Source organism: Stegodyphus dumicola, chromosome 7 (assembly GCF_044657685.1).
Source record: "Stegodyphus dumicola isolate Sdum_Otavi_A_Nest chromosome 7, ASM4465768v1".
NCBI classification, from domain to species: Eukaryota; Metazoa; Arthropoda; class Arachnida; order Araneae; family Eresidae; genus Stegodyphus; species Stegodyphus dumicola.
The window spans coordinates 113,954,062-113,979,048 of NC_140774.1; the positions used below are offsets into that span (position 1 = coordinate 113,954,062).

A 24,987-nucleotide genomic window follows, 5' to 3' on the forward strand; every position below is an offset into this window, starting at 1 on the left:
TGATATTCTCTTAAAACTAAAATCATACAGACGACAAGCGCAGGTAAGATTTGAAAGGTTATAAGAGCATATAATATTAAAATATTACGTTAATGAGTTTAAGGCAAACTATTAATGTGAGAAAAAATATAATGGATGATTCAGAAGGGATGCTTTCTTGAACGACTTCCTAAAAGGAACCAGCTCGCATTGAGGAAACAATGAAGACCGTCCCACCACGTGATCTCAACTTCTAAATAATTAAGTATAAAATATTTATGATTATTTTTCTTGACATTCATCCGCTGATAAATCAGTGAGCTCACTAAAGCGATTAGCTTATTAAAATATAAGTTAGCGCTAAATTACTGAAGGATCATTTTATCATTACAAACAACCCTATTTCAGATAGTTTGGTGGTTGTAACTTTACATCAGGTTGAGGAAATTTAGAGTTCTATCACGGACCCTCAGAATAAAGTTACTTTAGTTTCATATAATTTATTTTGATTAAAAGCTGTCTCTGCGTGGAGTTTTCTCAAATTAAGTAGTAATCAGAAGTCCCTTGCAAAGAGTTTACACATCAAAGACATAAAACATGAATGTATTGTCCTACGTCACTAAATGACTAATTATTTTCTTAGTAATAATTAATCCAGCAATATCAACCAAAATACTGAACTAGGATGTATGTACACAGATAGCCTTCGTGTATGTTGTAACTAAAACAATCCAAATCCAGTAGTATTTATTAACACCGAAACTGCTTACAGAAAAGTTACAGTTTTATTTCAATTTATGTTGCATTCCAAAAATATTGCAAAGTAACTCTCCATAGGATTTAAAATTGTCACCTTTTTAATTAAGAATTACTTACAATCACTATCGTGTCTGGTCTTTGGGCCTGAGAATTTGAGGCGTATCAAGATATAAATATTCACATATCTATAAAAAAAAAAAAGTTTTAAAATTCTCTCAAAATTATGATTCCTTCCAGGCAATTGATTTGCGCCCTAATTATTATTTTTCTTTTACTTTCGAAGTTAAAATCCCAGAAAAATAAATGCACATTGGGTACTGGGGCAGAGGATGAAGAAAAAAAAAAGGAAAAGGTGACGATTTACGGAAGCGGTATTCCATTTCACCACCTCTAGTGATTTTCATCATAATCGAATTTTATTTGATCTAATTGTCTTAATCTATTGCAGTCATTTGTGAAATTGCTTATAAAGATTCAACTGATATCTAGTCAATTAAAGTTTTGTTTTACTTCAGTATATGGTACATTACTAAATTTATCCTCACAGCAGTATACACATTAATTACTAATTTTATTTTCATCACATTTAATAAAAGTACTTTAATTAATAAAAGATTTGTTTCTCAACTCAGCATTTTCTCAATATTGAAAAGCGTAAGAAAATTCCAAAATGAAATCAACCAAAAAATATAAGATCTGAAATATCAAATTAACTGTTAGTACGTTTTGCATGAAACTCATATTATAAAATAGATCAGTAAATGTAATCACACACTATAAAGTACAATTAAGTCAATTCGGACTTTTTTTGAAATAGCGCAGTTCGGAACATCCCGAAAATTATTGGTCTTCGCATAAGCATTACCTGGGTTTCATATTTCGAAATTGGAAATTTTGTTATTGCATCTGACTAATACATGAACCTTCCAGCACACGAGCTTGGCAATTTTACATGAGCACGCGCGCGTCGTATTTTTTACGACATCCGTTATTTTACCGTTTTGGGCACGAAAAATGACAGAAATGAGTGAATATTGATAATAAATTTGTTAATAAGAAAAATATTAATCTTATTATTTCAAAATACATTTCATATCACATTCAAATATAAGTAAATTATTTTTAAGTTCTTATGTTAGTAAGATGGAAATGCAATGATGTATTTCATTATAGAAAATTTTAAATTTATTATTTAATAATTATATTTTAAAATCGAAGCTAATTTTAATATTCATCTAAGACAAGTAGTACAGACAATAAAAAAGGAAAACACCTTGGTAGGAAAGAAAGTAAGTTTATCATTTCTTACTTCTGCAAGGAATTTTACTTCTTACTGGTTACAAAAACGCACTTTAAACTAACTTTAAGGTTTTTATTTATTTCTAAGAAATAGAAATAAAATAAAATAATTAATGGAAAGAAAATAAGGAATGGAAATCGCTATTGTTCTCCCATCCAAAGGTTTCCTTGTCTTCCTTTTCTTCATCAGATAATTCTTGAAGAATCCAAGCAAAATCAGCTGGATGCACATATTTTTTTACCATGAAAACCGATATAAAATTTACAGAGCCAAATGTATTAAAATTAAAATAATACACGGAAATTAATAACACAAAATGACAAAATATTTGAGAAAAAATTACTTTCCGAATTTTAAAACACGACCACGCGCGTGTCGTAATTTTTATGAAAAAGCTGCCACGTAGCACAAAAGCCCAGTTAAAAAAAATTCCATTCCTGTTGGCACATTAGATGATGTGGGGAAGGGTAGAAAGGAGGAATAGAAATGACCTTCAGACGTCTCAGCTTCGATATGCGAAAAATGTGCATTTAAAACTGAATTTGTCGTAAATTTTGCGCACATGCGCGCGCTGGAAGGTTAAGCAAAAATTTTAACCTTTTTATATATGTGTAATTTATAGCGGTTGGTTCACTGAAAATATATTTGAATTAGTTTATTGAAACGATTTTATTTCGATTTTATCCAAAAAATGTTACAAAAATTGCCAATTCATAAACATACTGATATGCAGGTATACATAAGTACAATCTTGGAATTCAAACCGTTTCTTATCAAAACAAAATTTCTGCGAATGAAGTATTTCCTTATATGTGCACTTTCTCATCACAAGAAAAAAGTAGCAACACATCATTTGATTTTAACTGAAATGACGCAGTAGTTGAAACCGCGAAAATGGCTTTTGTGTACTTTTTCGAAAGTTCCATGGCTACCAAAGAATTAAAGCTTTTTTACTATTTCATTCCACTAAGTTTTAATCCGCCATTTTCTACTAAGGCAGAAACAGCCACATCAACGCTTCTATGGAAAACAAATTAAAATTCAACCAGTTCTCATACCTTTTTCATAATCCCCTTACCCGCTCAAATAATTACTTTTAATACCTATTAGCACTAGTATATTAAACGTATTCTCCGGTTTTCGTAATGAAATGTTTGCTCTTTTTTGCCCATAACGGTTTTTGTAACTGCCGTAATAAGAAAAGCAACTGCGTTAGAATTATCGCAAAAAATTAATTCGCTTACCCAGCAGCTATTAAAATAAAAACGAAATCCGGAAAAGAAGGAATATATTTTTCTCTCTTATAATGGAGAGAATAAATATAATTTAACGCCGGGGGAACATAATTAACATTGCTGTTTCCAGTGAGATATTGTTGGTCTCTATAATGAAAGGAAATGATATGATAAATATAGCTTGTTTTTTAAATTAATATTTTCATTAAATGATTTCATCAAGATATTAAAATGAAGCCCAGAAGTGTTCAGACACTTTTTGAAAGTTAAATTGAGTTTTCCGCTTTATAAAGCGAGGGCTGCAGCCAAACTATAACATCCTAACCAGAGCACCACGTAGTAAAGAAGCCACAAACTGGTCCAAAAGGTTGCAGACCGGTCTGGTCCGTTTCCAGATGTCTTTATCACGTAACGTCAACACAAATCTTCTGCCGTCGTTTTTCTGCAATATGCGTACATAGTAGAAACGTCGCAAAGCGACGGCTTTTAGATGCAGACATTCTTACTGCATTCTTTCTACATATTAAAATATACTAGTTGAGAAGTTAGTACAAAACTACTAGTTGAGAAAGAGTATTCTTACTGCATTCATTATACATATTACAAAACTACTAGTTGAGAAGATTACAAAACTACTTATTGAGAAGTTAGTATTAATGTTTTATTTTTTTACTTAATGCTAATTAGTTAAAATAAATCTCTCAAAATGCATTCATATTATAAATATAAAAAAATATATAGGTAATTTGACATTTTTATGTGAACTCTGTGTATTTATTAATAACTGCATTATGTAAAGGACTACTCTAAATCAAATGCTAATAATTTAATTTTTGACAACTATCATAGATATTTCGTAAAATGCAAATTTTAATCTTGTGTTATAGGTAATTAGGTTTGTAGACTTATCGCTGCTGTAAAAAACTACTCCATTTTGCTTAACTATTAATTCGTTCCATTAAATCTGCGCTCACCGTGAAGTATTTTGTGACCGTTTAAAAAATAAATAAATAAATAAATTAAAAAAAATATTCGTATTTTAGTTATTACAGAAGTGGGGAGCAAAAGTCGAGTTCCAAAAGGAACAGCCCTGCACTTGAAATCAGTTGTGAATGAAAGAAATAAGATTTATATAAATTTTACATTAGTTATTTATTTTTTTAGTTTTATTTATTTATTATTTTATTTTATTTTATTTATAATTTATTTACCTTTCAATTTCTTTCTTTATTTATTTAAATATGTGCATGAGAAAGAAGGACTGAAAACATTCTAAGAACATATCAAATGTCTATGCCTTTTTAAATACAAACACTTTTTTCCAGCAAAATGCCGAGCGATAAAATCTCTAAGCGCTGGTAGTTCGACATGGTTTGGATTTCAGATGAACGAGCTGGCTGCATGGGCGTTCTCGTGGTTTTCTCTGAGCGCTGGTATAACGTGGGTACGTGGGCTGTGTATTCACGGGATCTTCTCCGTGCGCTGTTGTGTCCATGTGTTATAATGTGAATACACCAGCTACTTTCCCCTTAGAAATTATGCCATCAAGATATCTTTTCCCTTAGGCAGATAGCCCTAATAAGCTTCGCCATAATAAAATACACCAGACCATTAAATATACAAGGCGCAAACTATTATTTAGAAATAAACCTCCTTTTAAATGAATAATTTAATGCCTTCAGTTGCGATATATGCAAGAAAATATGACAATTAATAAAGATAATAAATTAGCAAAAAATTCCAGCGTGAATTTCTGGTCTTTCAGCGTATCAGCGCTATACTTGGCTGTGATTCAAAAAAAGGAAGTATATGTTTAGGGAAAGAAATGTATACATTGCGTCCAATCACAGAGGAAGTTTAATTACCCTTTGAAAATGGTTAGGGCGGGAGTAAAACCGTCGAATAATATTCACTGATAAGTACATACTATACAATTTTTTACATTTCAAATTCACTTGGCTCATTTTTAGCTTCATTCTTTACTATCAATGTATTTTACACCTGCCCTATTCCCCATTGTATTAAAAATTTCCTTATCTCATCCTATGATATTAGTAATTAAACTTTCGTTGAAAGCTTCGATCTAAAGTTGAGTTTTGCTTATTTTAAACAGTAATGGTACTGTTTATTTAGAAATATGTATGCATTTGACTTTGTATGTATATATAAATCGTTATCGTTATAAACAAACATGTATACATTTGTCATTGTATGCATATATATAAATCGTTGCAGTTAGAAATATGTATACATTTTCAATGTATGCTAGGCGGATATTGCCTTTTCATTTAAAAATATGAGTTTATTAAGCAAATAATAATTACAAAAATTTAACCTTTCCTTGTTTCTCATAAATAATACATCCTATGGTAGTATCAAAGAACTTTTGAATTAAACTTCCAAAGCAATTTAGAACTAAGCTATTAATCTAAAAACAAATGTAAAGAGGCGCGAAAGCAACGTCTTTGCGTAGAATGAAATAGAAAGTTAGAAATCAATGTCAATCCAAAAAAATTTACAGTCGTAAAAGAGAGGAATTTTGAAGACATCTAGTTATTTCAAAGACAATATATTGCGACGTTTTTGCAGCACCATGCGTGAGTAAATTGCTACATCATTACGACATCATTACTACTTAGGAGCGTAGCAATCTTACTTCCTTCCAGAAAAGACATGATATATATATTTAGCGTCTAGACACAGAGCATGTCTTAAATTTAAGTGTTAGAATAAAACATTAGTCCACTACGAGATACAAGAAGTCCTGCATAAGGTAGTTTAAGAAGAATAGTGTACATCAAAGCAATAAAATAGAATTCTTAGGAAGTGAGACGTGTTGCTGTCCTCTAACTGTCCTCTGTATACAATTCAGCGTCGTGACTGCATCCAGCGGCCATTGTGTGAATTATGGATGTAATGGTTGATTATGTTGTTTATTAGTAATCAAGAAATTCTTATTAAGTTTTAAAATAAATATTTAAAAGACAACTGTTCTTTCCTTTCACTCAACACGGGTGTTCAGACGTTACAATGCCATGGAAGTTGTTCATTTTATAAAATACTGTAACAATTTGAAGTCGTGGGTGATTGCCGAAACTTTGTGGTGACATGTACATTAACTAAATTAATTAGAGACAGAAATCATGTAGATACCTCAATATTTTTATAGATTATAAAAGATTTCAATTATTTTATAGAGATCCAATATTGTTTGTAGATAATAATTATGAACAAATAAATATTAAGAAGTAGGGCGACTGTTTGTTTCTTTCTCTTTGTGTGTTCTTCTGTTTTCTTTTGTTTTTCTTTTATGTTTTCCTTTATTGTTCTCTTTGTTTTTCCTTTAGATGTTTTCTGTTTGTTTCTATGTGTTCCTTAGAGTCCTGAGGACAGCTTCGCTTTCTTAATGGGCTATATCTCTTATGAATCAGTGTAACTAAGAACAAAATTAGGAGGAGATAAATACAGATTTTCAAGTCTTTAAAATGCAAGTAGACTGAGACTTTTCAATAATTTAATAATACTTCCAAAAAAATATAATTTTGTTCATGCAAAGTAATTAAAGTAAAGGATTAACAAATGCACACACACACACACACACACACACACACACAAAAAAAAAAAAAAAAAAAAAAATTAGTTTCAGAAATGATCATATTTTTTTTTCAGTTTGTAAAATGATAGTTCTTTTAAATTATTTGCCTGTTTTGTGAGCATAAGTTTGAAATTAAGTCACTAAATGTACAACGTAATCTATAAATTTCTTGTAACTCTTAATATTTTCTCTCTTTTATCCACCTGTTGACTTCTGAAGATGAATATCTTAGTTCTTTCTCTTACCATTCCCAGATAATGTAGACATATATAAGACAGCATCGTCCTCACATTTATCCGTTAAACAGAAAGCAGATGCTAGCTAGACTGGGGAGTTGATTAAATTTTCCCCTCTCATAATTACATTATTGAAGTGCACAGTCATATACAATGCGAAACGTTTGCGGCGAAAAATTTGAAGCTCTCTATTTTCAGTAAAAATGCCCTTTCAACAAATCCTAGGAGTGAAACATTTTTCAAACAAGTATTATTTAGAAAAGCATTTTCTAAAATATATTTCTCTTCAGTGTGTAAAGTAGGAAACCTTTGTTTCTATTCAATTATTTTAAAATCTTGTGCTTCTTTGTTACATAGTTTCTATCTTGGGAATAAATTGCTGTTGGGGTTTAAAATAAAGGTAATTAAGATTTGTACATTACGTAATAGATAAAAGAATGGGATGCTTCGCAAAATGAAGGGAAAAATTTTAAAATTTAGGAACGTAAATATTCCGACAGCTTTTGCACAGCGTGTTGAAATGGATTATATGGAGAAATATACAAAAGAAATTCTTGGAAGAGCATTACTCCTCCTAGGCAATAAATAATCAAATATATTCTGAACTATCTAATTAAAACTGTTCCCTTCTTCATACAGCAAAAGTAGTGTGCAACTGTATAAAAATTCTAAAAATAAATTTACAAAGAATACATTAAATACATGTGCGATTATCTGTAAAGTTTTAATTTAAAACTAAAAATGTGTGCTTATATATTAAATATTAAGCAGTATAATATTTTTAAATGGATGTTTCAATCAATAAATAAGATGATCAAAATGCTATTCACAATTTTAAAATATGGAAATTTTACTTATAAAAACAGACTTCTTGCCAATATTAAGAAAGGAATGGTCTACATTTTCATTTTTCTTATTCACCTTAAAATGTAAATTTTACCACGAATATTACGCTTTCTGCAGTTTTAATGAAATACGTAAGGCTGTTTTGAACTTTCAAGACCAAACCTTCATTGTGTCATATGATACAACATTAGTACCTAAAGATATATGCATGATTTGGTGACATTCGGTAGCTGTCGTTTTGCAACAGAACTGGAAGTAAATGATTGTTCTAACCCGGTAACGTGATAATTCCATTTAAAACACCTTGTACTTAATGATAACAATATTCTTTTATAAATTTCCCAATACGGTGTTTGTAAAGCAAGTTTCTTTCTTTCAAATGTCAAAAATCGTTTGACAAAATATGATTAAACACGCCAAAACGCGTTGTTTGCGCAGACGATATTTGCAGTGGCAGAAACCTTTCGTTGAAACTCGATATTTCCATTGCATTGCATATTATTACGTGGAAGCATATGCCTTAATTGAAAAGGAATTTAATTTGTATAATATAAAATAACGTACATTGTTCATGATTCTGCCACAGTAACTATGGAATTAAATGAATAGCTCTTCCAGTTAACCAGCAATATTAAAGAAACCCATTGTTTATGTGAAATATCTGACATAAAACAGATGGTAATATCTTTAATACATAATGTAAATGCATTCTAAATAACCATACCCTTTTTCCTAAGAGAGAGTTTTCCAGGAATGGGAAACAACCTCTACATATATTCATAATTCAAACCAATTTTTGAATACTAGTTCTATATACACATAAACACGAATGCAAACTAGTAGAGGAAGAAAATGAATGCAAATAAATTCGAATTTTTCCACGTTCTGAAAATTTTTAGCTATACATATTCTGCTTTAAATTCGCTAAAATTGCAACAAAAAATCAACTCCTCAGCGACTAACGTCAGCAAAATGGGATTTTATTCATTTCCAGCAGCATATTTACACATTTGTTTTCTTATTCCAGCGATTTTCATATTAGCTCTGACTTCCGAAATATTCCTTTCTTGAGAACATGAGTGAATAAATAAGCCGAAATTTTCTGAAACTCTGTACCGTATGATATTTGTCGTTTATGCCTCTGAATCATTGCAAGCTTTCAAAAGGTCAAAAGCGTAGGCTATAAGTCTGCACCAGCAATTTATTTCAAAGAACGAAATAAATAGTTGGCCGGATTTTCAGTATAACCGACTGCGAATGAGAAACCCCGTGAGAAATCATGCTCCGTCAAATTATATTAAGAACATAAATTAACAGTGAACGACATTCAAAAGTTTTCCGAATTATGAGAAATAATGTTAAGCTTCGGCACACTGGTAACTGAGACGAATAATTCCATAAAAATTTAAATAATGAGATTGTAATAATGTTTAATTAATTAATGTTTGCTCCGTATCGAAATGATTGTCCTATTTGCATTGAAGTCATTGTTCCATTTAAAAAACATTGTTTCTTCCCTGCTGTGTCACCAATTTAAAGGCGTAAGTATAATTTATTAAATATGATACAATAATATAAGAAGTATTCATTTAACTTTTATTTTATAAATATATATTAGGTGTTATTTAAATTTAAAACTATTTATTGCTTCATGAGCCGCATAAATGGATTCTCCGGTATAAGTTATGTAATTTTGCGAACGTGCTTTGAGATCGAAGCACTGCCTTTTTCATATGTGGAATCTTGTAATTATTAATTACAGGTACTAGGACAGAATCTGAGCGGATCCCAGACATTGCAATACAAATAAGTGCTCCACATTAGATAGTAGTATGTACAGATTTGTTAAAGTATGTGTAGGAGTTTTCTTAGGTATATGTTTCTCATTATTAATCATGCCAAACAGAATATGTATGTTTAAATAATTGTAGGATATGTCTGTGGGATGTATACGTCATGGTATGCATATGTTAGGGTATGTACACGCTTTTTCGAAGTTATAGGTTTACAAATATTTACCATGTCAAGCAGAATGCTTATTTCTGAACAATAGTAGGATACGTGTGTTTGGCATGTAAATGTATATGTTGGAGTTGTACATGATTTTTCGTAAGTATATGTTTAAATAATAGTAGGATATATGTATATTGTATGTATATGTTATGACATTCATCTGAGTTTTTGTATGTAACTGTTTTTGTAATTACCATCATATTTAATAGCATGAATATGTTTAAACAAAAGTAGTATATATGTGTATGGCATGTATATGCCATGGTATGTATACGTTAAGGTATGCCCATGATTATTCTCATACATCAGTTTTTTTTCAAAAATTATCATTTTTAAATGAACGCATAGGCCTAAAAATAGCAAGATATACGTATATTAGATGTATGTGTTAGTAGTATGTATCTGGTTTTTCGTATGTATATGTTTTACCAATATTCATCGTGTTTGATAGTATGTATATGTTTAAACAGTAGTAGGATATATGTGCACGGTATATATAAATCATAGTATATATAAGTTAAGGGATGTACACGTCATTTCGTATGTTCCTGCGTTTCCAACATTAATCACATTAACTAGGTTAAACAAGAGCAGCAATATATATATATTAATTTCGTATATATATATATATATATATATATACGAAATAAAGTGCGATAAATGTTGGAACAGTATATATATATATATATATATATATATATGCTGTTCCAACATTTATCGAATTTAATAGTATGTATATATTTAAACAATCTTTGGATGCGCCGATGCCTCTTTAATGGCTTGTGTATGTCATGGGGTTATATGTCGCGGCATGTGTATGATTCTTTCGTAGGCATTTATTTTCCAATATTTATCGTATTTAATAGTATGTATATGTTTAATAACAATATATATGTAAATGATATATATGTGCTATATATGCATATGTTGTGGTATGTATTAAGTATTAGTATAGGTCTGGCAAATTGTAGTATACGCGGTGGAACATGAAACCAACACCCTCTGTTCACCGAAAAGTATATGTGCGCACTTTTTTCAAGCCTTCAAACACCTAAATCTATGTAAATCTAAGATTTATGGCAGCCCCTGCACGAGTATGTAGGTATAGTATTACTGTGAATGCACTTCCGATGCGGCCCTTATTGGATGTCGGGTGGGTATGGCTGAACTAGATAGTTGCGGGTACCGGATGATACCCGATTTATGAGAAAAAACTCATCGGAGTGTCCGGCCTTGCATTCACTTGTTCATCTGTAATTATTTCCCCACAAAACTGCATAATGCATTCCATGACCTGCCGTAAAGTAAAAAAAAAGCAGCGTTTATTATTTCGATACCTAAAGCAATAAATTAAGTAGATAAAGCTTGAATGCGTTGGTAGGCGCAACGTGCTGTGATGCTGTAATGCTTCATGGCATTGAAGAATTCTAAGTCCAAGATATAAAAGTCGGGGCTGTTGGGAGATTGACAGCACATAGCAATGTTTGCCATATATTGGAAATAGTTATGGACGTCATATTATAATTTTTACCGATAGCTGCTACAATACCACGCTTAAGTGTCATTTGTTTTAATTTCTCAATAGCTCATGTCGCATTTTTCACTTCAGTGTTAGATTACGTTTTCTCTAGAGTTCTATAAAAAGAATGAAAATAAATCCGCATATAGTATTAAAATTCTATTTTATAAAAGTAGAAGGAAACGTATTCAAAATCGCTGTTCCCGATTCTATCTGATTATTTATGTACCAGGTCTGTCAGAAAAATACATACCGATACACACTTTAATAAAAATAATTCTCAATCGGGAACTGCCGAACTTAATAATATGTTAATATAATCAAGCTAGGTTAGATTTAATACAATCTTTCTACACCTGGAGCTGCACAGTTACTTAATATGCTCAAAATGGCAAAGTGGTAGCTATAAGGAGCTAATCACACAAGAAAACGGTAGTGAGCGGTTCCATGAGCAACGCTGGTGAATGTGTTCGGGAATATTGCTGCTGATGCCTTTTTAATTTCTTGACGTCAGATCTTCAGCATAACCCATTTCCTACTGCACACGATATCCTTCAAGATCCCACAAGGCTATTACGATTCACTATCATTGAGTCATACATCACGTATATAATTCGCAAATACCACCTGCTAAAGTGTATGCATTTTTCTGGATGGCTCTCTCTCTCTTTCTATATATATATAAGATAAAAGAAAATATGATAGCTGCTTTAAAAAATAATTGGCGACCTCAAAATTAACATTCTAAATTTCGTGCTCTCCCTCTAAATTCATATGTTCTCCCAAATTCGAGATCATTTCAAATTACATACCACTGCTTGAAAAAGGTAAGTAAAACTAGCATTGACCAATCATAGCTTAGATACTTTCTGCACCTAAGAAGTATAAATACTAAGTCACGAGCACCTACGCTTCCCTTACTTCCTGATTTCTGCCATGCAAATAACAATCCGCCGCTAATGCTTCCTTGCCTGAAATGACGTCGCAGCTCTTTTTCTGTGTACATAAAAATTATTTGTATTCAACTATGATCGAAAATTAATTTGTCTGCCAAAGAAATAATTTTTGATGTGCGTAAAAATAAAGATGGTGATTCGCAGAAATTAGTTTTGTTAACGCCTTATCCACCCATCCATATCTATAACCAGAAGTAGCGGATTTATTAACTGCGCACTAAGTATATTATATACATGTATATTAGACAAGAAATTAAAATATGCTCTATTTTCCTCACTTTCTATGTATACTTTTCAAAACTCCGTTTCCTTATATTCTACTTTGGATTATAAATACTCTACAATCTGATTCAAGAACATATAATTCTGCGAAAGAAATGTTAAACAAAATAATTTTAAAGATTTGCAAACGCACTGTAAAATAACTTTACCTTGAGTATCGGAATCGAATAAAAATGTTAACATGTTTGTTCCTAAAAAGACCTACTACGATATCCAAAATCAGTAGGTAAGAATTAATATCACATGGTTTACAAATTATTAAAGTAATTATAAGATAACCATTGTTCTCTATGTTGAAAATTCGTTTCATTGTGTAATCGTTCCTTTTTCTTGTTATTGCTCACATCATTTCAAGAGAATGACATTTCTTAAACTGATCAACTCACCACTTTGACTTTGTAATCCGCTTCTTCTACGAGCATTAAACTCTGTGTCCGTAAAGGTGGCATCAGAATTATTGTCAGACGTAGAGGAAGAAGATGGCCCTCTTCTGAGAGATAACGACATTCGACCCCTTGAAGTATTAGCTGCACCCCCTTGCAAACCAGTAACTGAACCACTACGGGATTCTCTTCCTGCTGGAGGTTGTTGGCTGGGATGAGGAGATTGCTGTTGTTCCCTTGTTCCAGCTTGGATCGGCTGTCTTGGTAAAGTACCATAGCCGGGATATTTGCCTGGAACGAAAGCATACTGTTGTAAAAATTTAAGTGCCTTTTTGTTTACCTGCTTATAGTTTTGTTGTTTTGCATTGGATTTTCGTTGTTTCTAACTATCGCATACAATCCGGTTTATTTTTTTCGCTTTTAATTTGTATGCAATAACTTTATTTTGATGTGTCTAATTATCCTGCTATAACATATAAACTGTTGTTCTTTATAAAAGTATTCTCCAGTTTTTTAAATTCCATAGGTAGAACTGGATATTATAGTTTTTAAAGTCTACATAGTATTAGGTACCAATGTAGTATGGTCTGCATGGTCTACATGATATAGATCTGGCCCCGAGCTAACTAGTTTGGCAATATTCTACAAAAGAGTGACCCTTTGTATTCTGTTTTTGCTCAGTTAGCGAATTTGCAATATCATTGCAAATTTGAAATCCAGTATAGTGAATTTTCGATGGTTGGTGATTCTTAATTTTTGGTATAGAATCTGAGAAATTTAAATTTGTTTCAAGAAAGATTAAGTGACATTTCTTCATATTTTAGTACTACATTTTCAACTGTGTACTTCGCATCTGCTGTTTTCATTATTGAAAGCTTTCCATAAATATGAACTTTATTTCATTATCAGTATGATTGATACATTCATGGATTATTAATTTGCCTTTGGAACACGATTCATGGAAATGCTTCGAATATTAGAAGTGTGACGTAAAGGTTGTATGCTTGTTTTGATTCTAAACTTTTGTATCCTAATGGACGCGTCATGTACAATATGATACAAAAAATTATGTATGCATTTTCAATTCGTTATTTTATTTAGTTTTTAAAGTATTTTCTCCCTCCTTTACGCATGCCTTTTGGTGTAACTGGAAACACAATCTATGAGTTCTCGGCGACGACACAGCATATTTTTCACGTCTCCAACATAAAAAAAAAACTAATGACTATGCAAGTTGAATAGAAATTATATTTAGCGTATTTCAGTATAAATTGCAATAACTGAAAATGCAAGATCACTACGTAAGTCATAGAATTTATGGGAAACAGAGCCAGTTATAAAAAAGAACAACTCTGTCACTTTATGTAATTACGGTAATTTAGGGTTAATACTTCATAATTGAAAGGATTATCTAAACTACTATCTTTAAATTAGAAAAACAATTTTCGCCAACATCATGTCACTAAGTAAAATACATATGCTAGAGACACAAATTAATATCAAACACAAGCTTAAGCAAAATTGAAGTTTGAGTAACATTTATAAAACTAAAAAACTAAAAAACAATAACTAAAAAACAAAACATCAGCTATAGCCAGAAAGGCCCGCGCCTTCCAAGGTAAGAACTGGGGTCAAAATCATCATATTCAGAAGATCCTCTACCATGTGGTAGCTGAAAAAATAGTCTTGTATGCTGCTGCCGTATGGGCCCAACCGATGGGAGGACGAAAGATCAAACATCTTACATCTCTTCAACGACCATTCGCCCTGAATCTCTGTAAAACGTACCGCACCACAGCCACCAGCTCAGCGACAGTCCTTGCAGGGCTCATTCCACTCCACATACGGGCAGAACAAGAGACAGTGTACACCACCCTCATATACCTCCGCAAAGATGCAACATTTGGCAACATAACATACAGCCCTCTGCAATTTCAAAGCCCAGGTAACAAACACTCTTCACACTCATCCTGCACGTAAAGGCACAGGAATAAGAATTAACATCTCACGGATACAGCCACTGTCAATGACGCGAGTTTCAAGGGATACGCAAATATACACCGACGGCTCTAAGCAGGAAGATGGAGTAGGCAGCGCCTTTGCACACTATGACAAAGGAAGAATCATCCATGTATGGAAAGGACGCCTTGACTTAAACAACAGTGTGTTCCAGGCGGAGGTGCAAGCAATTATAACCGCGGTAGATTACATTTTCAATAATAATATAGAACGGGCGAAAATTTTCACTGACAGTATGTCAACGCTTCTAGCACTAGATAATCACAACCACACCTCGCCCTTGATCATCAAATTACAACAACTTTTACAGCGCAACCCGCAGAAACATCTCTCCTTAACATGGATCAAGGCACATGCAGAAAATGAGGGGAATGAAGCAGCTGATAGCCTGGCCAAGCAAGCAGCCACTGATCCAGAAGCTGAAAAAATCGCAATCCCAGCCCCTCCTTCCTACCTCAAAGGGCTATTACGGGGTCAAGGCCTAAATCTTTGGCAGGAAGACTGGACGCACTGCACAACTGGAAGACGTACATACAGCTACCTCCCGAAAGTCAGCACTGAACGCAACATTGCAATAGCTCCTCTTACGGCTTATATTACGGGACACGGCCCATTCCCGACCTACTTCAATAGACATGGCATAACAACCACGGACATATGCGCCTGCGGAGCGGAAGGCTCCTCAGACCACTATGTTTTTGAATGCCATCTGACAGCAGGAAATCACCTCCCTCTTCCTATCAACAATAGTGAAGCTTATCACCGCTTCCTTATAAAGCACAAACCGGCAGTAAATACAATTTGCAAAGTTGTTAACAAGCTCAAGAGAATGGGCCAAGATTTGTGCTCTCCTCATTAACCAAAACTCTCAAGACATGATACACTAACTAAGTCAGCATGCAGTTCCACATTCTCAGACACATAAGTCTACTCCTAAAATTTACATAAATCCCTATTACAGATACCTTTCAAATAATGTACAATCAAATGTATTTAACATTTCCTCTTCTGTATATGCATAATACTTAATTTATTTTTATTTATTTTATTTTATTTTATTTTATTTTTACTTTTTTTCCCTATGAGCCTGTATTTTGATCCTATTATTTTGTAACTGTATTTTTGTATCTGTATATTTAATTTGTATTTTTATTAGAATTTTATTGTGAATGTGCAAAATTACCATAGCAAATTGCAACAACAAATGTCAAAACGGTAAAACGAATGCAATCTGCCCTTGTATGGCCATGTAAATGCTCTTGTTAACATCCTAAAAGGCTCCCGAGGTGGCCTCTTGAGTCCCCAGGGAGTTGTTCCTGGTTAGTGGAGGGCGCGGGACACATGCCTGTTTACCTCTGTTAGACATCAGGCGTCCCCGTCCTCCGTTACCAACCAACCAACCAACATTTATGTTATAGAAAATCCTGTCAGTTACAAAGAAGTCAATTATAAACTCCTTTTTCCAAGCAGCAAAAATATTCTCATTTTCTTCAATGATTAGCCAAAATTTTATGAAATAAACATTTGCTAAAGGTTGAGTTGCCTATTTTTAAGAGTCATCATATTATATCAGTTAATAACTTTTAATATAATTAATTGTACATTATGCAAAATATAAGATTTATTGTGTATTATTTAGAGGATGCTCTAAAATAGGATAGCAAGAGAAGTATTTCGCTGTAAGGAAGTAAAATGAAATCTTGTTGTTTGAAACGTCTCTAAAAATATAGAATAAAGGAATAAGTGTCAAGTTTTATATTAAAAAAATTCAAAATTGCTCTGTTTAGCTTTATTTATATGCTTTACTAACTTTACCCTTCTTATAAACTTCAAGGAGTATTTTAAAGAACTAAATATATCGTTTTACTATTATATCCAAGGTTCGAAGCTAGAAAGAGTTCATATTTCCTGATCTCGCAGTACAAAATACGGTTTTCGGGAATCTGATGTCATCTCTGCTCGTAAGATTAAGGTCTATAGACAAACAAGATTAAAGATGTTGCCAATATCGACGTCATTTTATTTAGATAAGTCGGAATAACGAAGACACAAAAGCAGTACGGGAAAAAAGGTGCATTTGCGCAGACTAAGAGACAGTGACGCCATACAAGAACAAACTTTACAGTATAGTAACCTTGCATAAAACTGAAAGAAAATTAGTACACAATGTCTCTGAGCACTCCTCTAATTGTTTAGAGATTTTCACAATATCGACTTGCTAATTCAAAGCGCATACATCAACAAAAATGTTTAAAATATATTCTATCCTAATGGTATGAAAAACTTGATTTATTTACATTCCATATTTTGTTTATGTTATATTTCATTTACCCTAAAAAACAGAAATTTCATAACACAGTTTTAAAGTTATAAACACAGTGCAAAGCTTAAAAATCTGTCAGACAAGCTAAAAACAAACTCATTGTCTTTATTCTGAACTGGAAAAGGTTTTGCACTAATAACACATTCCAAAATTGTAAACGCAGTGGCATTGTGTCTAAAAGACATTAGTGGAAGCAACGTGCTTATTAGCATTGCTCTTTTTGAATAAAAGTTTACGAACTTTACAGCTGGATCTTCAATGCTTGTACCAAATGTTTTATCAAACTTACAGATCAGCATATCTTTTGCCATCGGATGTATTGTGAGATGATTAAATGATGATTATTGAAATTATTATTGACGAATGAATGATTAAATTGAAAGCTATTGTTGCAAAACATAATGTTAAAATAATTTTACAGTAGCAAAGCGATTAAATAATTCTTTGAAATCAGGAAGATCTCACATTACAAAAAATAAATGTCACAGTGAAAACAGCAAAATCTAAAAGCACTTTACAGTTAAGGAGTTTTCATTTTACCAGCCTATACTAAAATAATAGATAAATTCTTCCATAACTTTCTTGAGAAAGAAGAAATGAAAAAATGAGAAATGAAAAGAGAGTAATATTATATTATTTGCATATGTAATATGACATTATTTGCATGTTTGTTTCGGCCACGAAATTTCTATCGAATATATTTTATTATATTTATTATATTCAAGAATATTTCCCTAGGTTCCACTTGTTCATTACAATCACTTACTTTTTACTTCGATATTTTGCAGCCTATTAGGAGAAGAGTTCAATAAGCATGATAATCGTTCTTTATAATTAAGATAAGGCGACTAAAATTTGATTTGATTCAAAAAGGGGTATTGATTTATATATTATTTGCGCTGCTTAAATTTAAGTGAACCGTAACTAGCAGTTGTTTTAAGGTGGATATTTGCAATTATATGGATTATCAATACAAACTTTAATTCGAGGTACTAAGCGATAAAAAGAAAGAAACACTTAAAATGCAGAAAATAGACAACTTTAGATAGGGAAAAAGTATACATAATGTAACTGTGTGTACTTAGAATTCACTCAATCGCAGAGAGTTTTCAGTTTGGAACCGATTTCGGATATCAAAAACAGTCTTAAGCCCTCTTTCTTATATCGAAAGTCTGATACGTACATATACACTGCTGACCATTAAAACTGCAACATCAGGAAGGAATGATCTGACGAACGTCAAAATCATATGAAAGGAAGAAGTTGGGATATACTAATGGTTAGTAGTATTTCAGCACATTTAGATGACGCAGGTGGGAGAAATGACATCTGAAGCACTTCATAAAAGAAAAGTTGTATAGTGGATTTCTCATTCAGAAAGCGCTTTGTGCGCTTAGAGTTTGCTCAGAATATCTTGTTATGCCTCGAATAATAAGAAGGAATGCTTACCAGCAAGTTTCGAAATTCGATAGAGGCAGGAGTGTTGCCTATTTAAAGTGTTGATTATCCGTGATATCGCCGATCGCACTGTTCGACGTTCAACCATTTTCATGCGAATATGGAATTAATGGATTACTGACGGTCACACTGAACGGCATGCAGAATCGCAACGCACTCTGACTAACGCCAGAGAGAACAGCACTGCAAAACCGTAAGACCAAATCACGGATTATTAGTCAGGAAACGGGCATATTTGCAGCATGCCTAGTATCAGCTCGTAAGGTGCATCGACGTTTGCAGATTGTGAATACCAGTTCCTTCATTATGTCATTGCATCATCCTTAATTGTATCAAAAATACTTGGTTATTTTTAACACCAAAACATAAATAAACTGTCAGAGCATAAAGTTAAATTTACATTTGCAGGATGAAATGAATGTGTATTTTATGTATGATCATATATTAGAAAGGGGAAGAGGAAAAATGTGTGTGGCGTGGGCGCATTCAGGTGATCGATCTTTACATTTACAGAGTATTAAATATTGCCATACCTTTTTGCATTTGCTGTGCTATTTACATTGGGGATGTAAAATGATGAAGATATTCAGATTTGCTCATGATATCTTCATCTGTAAAACTTGTTACTGGAGTTACAAGAAAGGTTCAAAACTTTCTGTTAAATTTTTGCTCTTTTGATATGTTTGTTTACAAAGTTGAACAAACTGTCCAAGCACAAAAATACTAACTCAGTATTTTTTATATTGAAAAATATCAGTGTTTAATTTATTTGTTCTTTGTTTTGAAGCTCACGACATCATCCATTTGCAAACAATTAAAAATGAAAAACTGAAGTTTAAGATTTTTATTTTGGAAAATGAGTAAGATGTCATTTTGATATATTGTTACGAATTTTGTATCTAGATAGCTAATTTTAGTAGAATTATAACTAAAATAGTTGTATTTTCATGAGAGATCCAGACAAATTTTCAGAGAAAGCTATGTCGAAAAAGTAAAAATACAGGTGCACGTGCATTTAACATTGAGTAAATGGATACCTCTGTAATTTGTATTCAAACTGAATAAATGTAATTGGACATTATGTTAGCTGTAGCCGTAATTCCATCCTCGTATTGCTTTCCAGAAATCTTGAGAAGCAGAAATTACTAGAAATTTTTCGCGACCGGTTGAAAACTATAAAAGGCCACAGAGAGAGCATCTCAGTTCAATTGTTTAGTTTAGTTACTTAGTTACTGCTGTTAGTTGTAGTTCCGCGTGAACTGAGATATATCAGAGTTAGCTTTCTGTTTATATATGAATGCATTGGGTTGTATTTCAACGTTTTTAGTAGTTTGGAGTATGACTACTGATTATATTGCGTGATATTGTGAACACTTCTAGAATATTTTTGAGGAAATTCCAGAGTTCTGATATAATTCTTCTGATAAGAGTAAATTTTATTAACCTATTATTGAACTTGTGAATTCAGCCTATTACAAACCCGCACACAGACAACACTATTTAAAACTCCAAATTTTGAGATTCCAAAAGTATAATCAATGGAATGCTATAAGCAGTATTACTGTTAACTAAGTTTTTGATTTGCATTTTGCATACTGTTTTGATGTTGGTTTTAAGATATTGTGAGATGAATGAAATTTTAGCAGGTGCTGCCTACTTTTCGTTATTGCTTACTTTAGTTACTATTTACAGCGTTAACGATGACATCAGCAACGTGGTTATTGTGATTCATAAAGGCGAAGATTTTGCGAATATGGGCGGTGCGGAAATACTCAGCTGATCAATAATGTATGTTTACAAGTAATGTTTTTGAAAATGAGAGTAATAAAAAGCAGTCTGAGAGAGGTTATTGAACAGTCAAAAATATTAATTCTCCCATTGCTCTCGACAAGTTAGCATCAATAATAAAACATCGAAAAAGTACTCAAGATATATCAAAGGGGATTGAAAACAAGAGTTGAGCATTGGGCAGACAAACGTACATTGGTTGATCATTTTAATTTAAAGCAATATTCGATCTGTTAGAGAATCTGAAGCTTTAATATTATTACAATATATAGAATTTATTTTAACAATATCTTCCTTAAAATTGATTTATTATAGTTACCTTGAGTTTGTAATGGAGGTGTAGTGTTCATGGAAGGAGGAGCTCCTGAAGGATATACAATTGCGTCGCCAACGACTTCCAGCTCGCCGTCTGATCCACTGAAATAGTTTCGACCTGTAAGTAACTCCATGCTGCTGTGGCTATATGAACGCCCGTTGCCGTTACCACGCCCTCGACCACGATCTGAAAAGACATAAATCAAATATAAGACATTGCTATTTAATATATCTTTTCCAGAAGTTGACCAGAAAGATATATAGCAAATAATATACGGCAAAGATGGTAATATACGGTAATATACGGCAACTAATGTACAACAAAATCAGCATTTAATGTAATGATTGTAAGCTTCTTATTTACCCAAACAGCATCTATTTGCAATATTCCCCAAAATGATTCAGTTAGCCTATACTATTTGACCCTGTGTGAGGAAACCAAAATATTAAGAGATTTTAAGTCAGTTCAATAAAATAATACCTTTTGTAACCTTAAAATCAGTTAACAGGAATTGTATAAAATTAATGTTAAGATTACATTAAGATGTAATGTATACAAAATATTTATTTAAATAGCATTTTGGTAACAGGAAGAAATAAATACAGTACGGATTAAAGATTCTTATGAATAACAGCTAAAATATTAAAATTTGCAAAGTAAGGATAATTTAAGTACATGTTATTTTACATCCATAAAAGTATTCAATTAGATAGTAGCTACTGTCAGTATAAATTCTTATATTAGTACATTTTTAATGTTTAATTTTTTAAATATTTTATCGGAATTAAGACTCTAAATAAAAATAATTCGTTATGCTTTCCATTCCAATACACCCAATGGAAAAAAATCTTCAAAAATAATATCTCTCTCTGTGCCCATCACGGAAGAAAAGGCCACTAGTGACCTCTGAATACTAGGATTCCCACATAAGTTCGATCTCAGACAACCAGGCTGGTTGCGTTATTAGGTTTTGTTATTTTCTTTATGTGTAACAAAAATACGATTCAGTTTCCTTTAAAATTTTCTCCGATTAGTGAGGTAGTTTAAATAATAGCTAAAAGTCTTCCGGAAGTACATCTGCTTATTTGGGTGGTAACTAACTAAATTAGGCAGACAGCATATGCGTATTTTGTCATATCCGAATAATATGATCTAGGCAAAAGGTTCTGGTGGAAATACTTAATCAGCGGCATGCGATTGTTTTGTCCGCGTTTGTTTGTTATTTATATAACAAAAATAGCAAACAGGTACAGGTTAAAGCAACATCGGATCAGGTGCAGTTTAAAGCAAGGCCGGAAGCAGCTACAGGTTAAAGAAAGCAATGTGTTATATTTGAAAAAAAATTATAAGTGCATTAGGTGCAGTAATCATGTGCAAAACTGATAACCATTTTTTTATTTTACTTCCAAAAGCATAATTTGACATTCGCAGAACATAAAGTTGCAAAACCTCTTACTCAGATTTTATTAGGTAAAGTAGTTTAAAATTCTTTAACTGTTATGTTGTAGACAAACAATAATTTTTTATATAAATGCCACGTTAGTGTCTTAAATGCACAATAAAATGCAAGCAGAGAGTTTATCCTAATCGTGAAACTTAATAAATATTTACATATTAACACTTAGTTTTACATAATCATCACTACACGCAAGGAAGAGAAGAAGACTACTTCCATGAGTAAACTTCGAGCTTCAGTAAAAACTTAAAAAAAAAAAAAAAAAAAAAAAAAAAGAAAGAAAGAAAGAAATTCCGAAATGATTCAGATTTTAAAATACGTCCAAAGGGGCGTTTTTTTAACATTTTGTCTGTTACCTTTATATTTAATAAATATCACGTTCTTCACACTTAAACCATAAAATTCAGTTCAAGAGCAATATCACAAAATATAGGTTTGAATTGAGCATATCTTTAGAATTTCCGATACAGTGTCTCGCGCGCTGGAGATAAAAATGTTTTTTTTTTTTCTGTACAACATTGTCATTGCTCGCTTTCAAATTCTTGAGTTTGCTAATCAAAAATTTGTTTTAAAGTTTTACAAAATAGGAAATCGATAATAAAGCAAATTCCAAATTTCAAATTTGGGCTTCCAGATGCCCATATTCGCAGTAGGATTATGTCATTCAAAGTTCAATGGCTCTATGTACCGTTGTTTTATCACAATACGAGAAATATACATACATTTATGCACATTTTTCATTATTTGATTATTTCAAATATAATGCAGGACATCAACATTTGGTGGCAACAGTTTGAAAAGTGAAACGCACATTTTTAGTGAACCAGCGCAAAATCGCAAAACGAAAACAATAGTCCTTCAGGGACAAAGCCATTTTCAACTAATAAATGAAATTTTAAAAAAAAAATGTAAATTTCAGATTTTAATTTATGTCCAAACGGGCATTTTTTTAACGTTTTCCGTGTTACCTTTATTTAATATATATCATGTTCTTTGCACTTAAACCGTAAAATTCAGTTCAAAATATTTTTAAAATGAGCATATCTTAAGAATTTCAGATACACAGTTTTGCGCGCTGGAGATAAAGTTTTTTGTTCCCCGTAGAGTGTTGCCATTCCTAGCTTTTAAATCATTGAGTTTATTAATGAAAAATTCGTTAAAGTTTTACAAAATATGAAATCGATAATAAAACATATTCCAATTTCAACTTCGGGGTTTTCAGTTGCCCAAATCCGCAGTAGGATTACGTCATTTAAAACTGGATGGCTGTAGGTACTGTTGGGGTATCACAATGCGAGAAACATACATACATTTATGCAGATTCTTTATTATCTAATTTCTTCAAATATAATATAGGGCGATAGTATTTGGTAAGAACAATTTGAAAAAAGAAATGTTATTTATAGTGAAGCAAACGCAAAATGCCAAAACGAAACTAATAGCTCTTCTGGGCTAACGCACTTTGGGCTAAAAAAACTTTAAATACATTTACATGACCTGTTCTTAGCACAGTCTTGCAGTTCAGAAACAGTATTCGTTACTGTCTGCATCGTGGAACGGTAAATATCAGTTCTGGGTGGTTTCTTTATAACAGGAACACTATTGCAATTCATAACATTCTTGCATTTCACAACAGTCAGAAGCCAATATTCTAAGTCTGTAGCTAATTATCAGTTCGAAAGAGTCTCTTTGTAGCATTTCGTTTAAACAGAAACACAACGCCTGGATCATCGCACATCATTAGATGGAGCAAGAAGCCGATATTATACGCGGGTAAATCAAGAATTTTGAAATTCTCCCACTTTTATTTTTCCTCCTTATTTAAGAACAGTCTCGAAGAAAGCTTCTGCTGTTCAGTTTTGGAGTTACACGTTCAATATTTCTTTGCTTTATACATATCGGGACAAGAACACAGCATCGATCGTTGCGTTTACATCTAATGAGAATTTATACGTTCATGTCCTTATCTTTCATCAAACTCTAAATTAGCGATTCTTAAAATTTTTTCATTCGTGACCTCTTTATATCAAGGTTTTTTCGCAATCTCAAATAGAGGTATATAAAATAAAGGTATTATTTCATAATTTATTTCTTTGGTAATCAGTATATATATATATATATATATATAAAGAAGTATATATAAAGAAGTATTTTTAGATTTTTAGGATTTGTTTCGAGTATGTAAAACTGAATGGAAGAAAATCTCATTTTAATGAGGCAGATGTGTTTAGAAAACATTTTGAATTCATCATTTCTCACTCTATTATTCCAAATGTTGATAATCTTAATAAAACCTTCAGTTTTAAAATTCGAAGTAAATATGCTGTGTTGCTGCTTTTTCCTTGAAGTTAAAATCATCCAGCGTTTACAAAACATCCTAAAAGTAGCACAATTTTGATAGCCATAAGTCCTTTTGAAAAGAGCATCAGTATCGTCCTTTCCTTCCTTTTAAAATTTAATACTTTAGTCTTTTAATCACAAATATTTTTTTTTAAATTTATCCTTCTTGACAACTGTTTTACTT

The 24,987-nt window shown here is 32.0% G+C and overlaps 1 protein-coding gene across 2 annotated transcripts in view; it reads right to left on the bottom strand.

Annotated features, from left to right (window-relative positions):
* Positions 1-24,987, bottom strand: part of LOC118183119 (teneurin-a-like) — a 1,514,249-nt gene that overhangs the window by 781,912 nt on the left and 707,350 nt on the right. For both annotated transcript variants that reach the window (XM_085820731.1, XM_085820730.1), the window contains exons 4-5: positions 21,011-21,193; positions 13,107-13,394 (exon numbers count right to left, since the gene is read on the bottom strand). In XM_085820731.1, coding sequence (XP_085676857.1) covers positions 13,107-13,394; positions 21,011-21,193 — 471 coding nt within the window. The remainder of the gene's footprint in view (positions 1-13,106; positions 13,395-21,010; positions 21,194-24,987) is intronic.